This window comes from Papaver somniferum, unplaced genomic scaffold, assembly GCF_003573695.1.
Source record: "Papaver somniferum cultivar HN1 unplaced genomic scaffold, ASM357369v1 unplaced-scaffold_118, whole genome shotgun sequence".
NCBI classification, from domain to species: Eukaryota; Viridiplantae; Streptophyta; class Magnoliopsida; order Ranunculales; family Papaveraceae; genus Papaver; species Papaver somniferum.
The window spans coordinates 3,948,889-3,952,795 of record NW_020620825.1 but is presented as its reverse complement, the minus strand read 5'-3'; the positions used below and the strand labels follow the sequence as shown (position 1 = coordinate 3,952,795).

The 3,907-nt window shown below is 36.9% G+C and overlaps 1 protein-coding gene across 1 annotated transcript; it reads left to right on the top strand.

Annotated features, from left to right (window-relative positions):
- Window positions 1–697: 697 nt before the first annotated feature.
- Window positions 698–3,329, top strand: LOC113330629 (protein indeterminate-domain 2-like). The gene is made up of 4 exons (XM_026577447.1): window positions 698–1,286; window positions 1,383–1,779; window positions 1,872–2,071; window positions 2,520–3,329. The coding sequence occupies exons 1-4, from the start codon at window positions 1,178–1,180 to the stop codon at window positions 3,125–3,127; spliced, it is 1,314 nt and encodes a 437-aa protein (XP_026433232.1). The 5' UTR covers window positions 698–1,177; the 3' UTR covers window positions 3,128–3,329.
- Window positions 3,330–3,907: the final 578 nt, after the last annotated feature.

Sequence of the window (3,907 nt, the reverse complement as noted above, 5' to 3'; positions counted from 1 at the left end):
CCTTAAGTACTGTATTTTGAAATTTTTACGGCAGTTATCAAGTATGAACTCGAAAGATGAACCCGTGAAGAGGTTAGCTATCTTTCCCTTGGTACCCCGGGTGTTAAAATGGGACCAAAGTTAGGAATCTAAGATATAAAGTCCAAAATGTCCTCACATATATCCTTTCTTTTGTCCTTTTCCAAACTTTTCAAGGAAGGAAGGCTCTTTTTTTGAAGAGCTGTCTGTCTGTATCAATAGACGGCATAAGTGAATATAGACTAAAGTATTATGTGCACCTCTTTCTCACGAAAATGTTTGTCCCGTACTTCTGTTGTACTAAAATAAGTCCATCCTCCTCATTCACCATCGTCCATCTCACTACTTGCTCTGAGAAGAAAACGTTCGTGGTTTCAAAGGTGTATACCCAAATCCGACGGTGCCGAATCTATGAAACGTTTGTCTTATCTTGCCCCTTAGCCGATGCTAAAAAAACTTTTATTCGATGTTCTTCAGTAAACGACAAAAAGTGGTGGTATACAGATGTCTCAAAGAATCAAGGTTCTTGTCCTATTTGACACATAAACGGTGCAGATACTGACACGTGAATTATTAACCCTTTGTAACCTTAGCTATAGTCAAAGTATATAATCATTATTATTATGATTTAAATCAGTTTACTGTTGTACTACCTATTTTTTTTCTTTCTTCTCCTCTCTAACAAGCAAAAAAAATTTATAGCTGCAGACTTTTGCAGTGCACAAGAGAAAGAAAATAGTTTCTCACTCTCTAGAATTGCCAAGCTTTAAGGTTGAAGTTTGTTGATGTTTAGTAATGACAGTAAATGATTTTCTCTAAGTAATTTATTTGAGTTGTTTCTTCTTCATCAAAATTTTAATGGAGTTTTGGTTTTAACTTGAATGGTTTCTGGGTTTGAAGATAAATTCTTTCTGGGTTTAGGGTTTTGATTTGGAATTGTTGGTGGTAGTTCATGGAAAGTTAAGCAGAAGAGAAGAGAAATAAATTTGCTGAAACTGGTAGGTAGATAAAGCTATTAAAGACCGGTAGCTGTTAAAGAAAGTTTCTTTATTGAAACCCTAGCTTGAATTTGTATCTCAGTCTTAACAGTCTACGGTTGAATTATTGTAAACAAGCCTAATTGATATGTTTTGTTAGAGTTTGATAATATTCATCAACCATGACTGTTTCTACTTCTGGAGAAGCTAGTGTATCTTCTTCTGGTGCTCCGCCACCAGTACAACCTTCCTTAACAGCAAAGAAAAAGAGAAATCTACCCGGAATGCCAGGTCTGTTATAGTCTTATGCAGATAATTGTTGCGAATTCTCATTCAGGATTCTCTGTTTTGTACTTTTTCTGATTACATCGATTATATTTGTTGTAGATCCGAATGCTGAAGTGATAGCTTTATCTCCGAAAACATTAATGGCGACAAATCGATTTGTATGCGAGATATGTAATAAAGGGTTTCAACGTGATCAAAATCTACAACTGCATCGAAGAGGTCATAATTTACCATGGAAACTTAGACAAAGGGCGAATAAAGAAATCCGTAAACGAGTTTACGTTTGTCCTGAAACATCTTGCGTTCATCATGATCCGTCTAGAGCTTTAGGTGATTTAACTGGAATTAAGAAACATTTCTGTAGAAAACATGGTGAAAAGAAATGGAAATGTGATAAATGTTCTAAGAAATATGCTGTTCAATCTGATTGGAAAGCTCATTTGAAAACTTGCGGTACTAAAGAATATAAATGTGATTGTGGCACTCTTTTCTCTAGGTAATTTGTCTGACTCTCTTTAGAATTCATTCCCTGCTTTTTCTTTTGTCTTAATTCGTCTCATTTTTGTTTGTCTGTTTGGGTTTTTCAAGGAGAGATAGTTTCATTACACACAGAGCTTTTTGTGATGCATTGGCTGAAGAAAGTGCTAAAGCTCAGACCACAACGACAACAAATTCAAAATCATCAGAAGAACAAAATAATCAGATTCAGAATGAGAAGCAGGTTGTTGTAGGTTCTTGTTGTTCTTCACCACCATCTACTTCTGCAATATCTGCCATTCAAACTACAGGTATTATTTTATTTTAATCGAATTAAGTCAATGCTAGAAAAAAGTAAAGCGTTTTTTCAATTTGGGGCTTTTGTCGGTTCTGTTTTTCTGTTGGGTTAAAAGAACAGATTTTGCTCTCTGTCTAGATCTTACTCTTTCTTGAGTTTTTTTTTTCTTTTTCTTGTTTACTGTCCATTAAAGTTCTCTAACTTTTGTTATAAAGATTTCATTATAGGTTTAGAAAGGATGAGTATTTTTGAACAAATCAAAAGCTACTGTTTTTAAATTCTTTGAATTTTTGAAACTTAATTTACTTTAATTTTAATTTCTGTGAACCCAGAGTTGCCATTGAATTCTACAACAATTGCAAACAATAACAATTCATCTTGCCGTAATGAAAATAGTCCGTCAGGCAATTTTAGTAGCAACAGTAATAGTATGTTTACTAGTTTATATCCTTCATCTGTAGCATTGCCTGGAAATTTACAACCTCCTCAGACTACATCATTTTCTGATCTCATTTGTGGAATGGGAGGAGGAAGGTCGGAGCGATCGTCAACTTCAGCTACAGAGCAACCTACTTCACTCTCACTCTCATCTAAAAATGGGTCTTCCATGTTTGCATCAACAATGACATCTAATCAAGAAAGTCATCAATTTTCATCACCACAGCCAGCAATGTCGGCAACTGCCCTGCTCCAAAAAGCAGCTCAAATGGGTGCCGCTGCCACTAGTGCTTCGTTGCTGCGTGGATTAGGATTTTCAGTGAGTGGTTCTAGTTCTTCGCAACAGCAACAACAGACAGAGAATCTACAGTGGGATACCAGCCGTAGCAACAACCTTCATCAACATCAGATTGATAACCATGGTGGTGCTGGACTATCTGACGGTCTTGGTGTTCCGTCTTCATTATTTGGTTCAAAACCAGCCACATTGGATTTCCTTGGTTTGGGTATGGGCAGAGGAGGTGGCGGCAGTAGTTTTTCGTCCCTCATGAACTCGGTGGACGCAAATCTGAATATTGCAAATGCTGTTGGGCCATTTGGAGATGTTAATTCAGGAAACACAGCCAAATGAGAGCCCTCCAAATGTAATTCCATTTTGGTATGATTGTCCAGTGATACGAGTTTTTGTTCTTGTTCTTGATGTAGTTTTAATTTTGGTGAATCAATAGAAATTTAGATGTATAATCTCTGTTAGTACAGTTAAAAGTTGTAAAAGAAAAATGGATGCTTGTTCAAAATAGTAAAATATATGTCAAACTTTGATCGAGGTTCAATTGTTTCATTACAGCGCTCCAAAAGTTCCTGCTTGAAAATGAAATAAACCTTTCCAAGTACTTTTATCAAATGGACAAACACTTTTAAGAGGGAATGGGAGGTCTTTTGCTTTATGTGCCTGTAGCTTCTTTTTCGAAAGCTCCGCTAGTAGTCTCCCGACCTGGTCCAGTCTAGCGCAAGGTCAAGAGTGGGAAAAATTATTCAAGCATGTGATTTAAGACTATCAGCGAGGAAGGTAAGATATTTTCATCAGCGAGGAAGGTCAAAATTATACTAGCTAGTTCTCCTAATCCACACCTAAGGTAAGATAATTTCATCAGCCGTGAAGGTAAGAAGTATACTAGCTAGTTCTCCGAATCCACACCTTTTCCTCCACGAAAACTGGCAATGTGGCTGGAACTAGGTGCAAGAGCAGTGCAGTGCTTTAAGAAGTGGAGGATCAAGTTGGCAATGGAACAAGTGATACTTTACCTATTTCTCGCCTTGGCATGCCAATTGGTGCAGCAAGCCGTAACGCTTCACTTTGGGATTCAGTGATGGCAAAAATGGAGACAAAGCAAAAACCTTTTTTTTTATG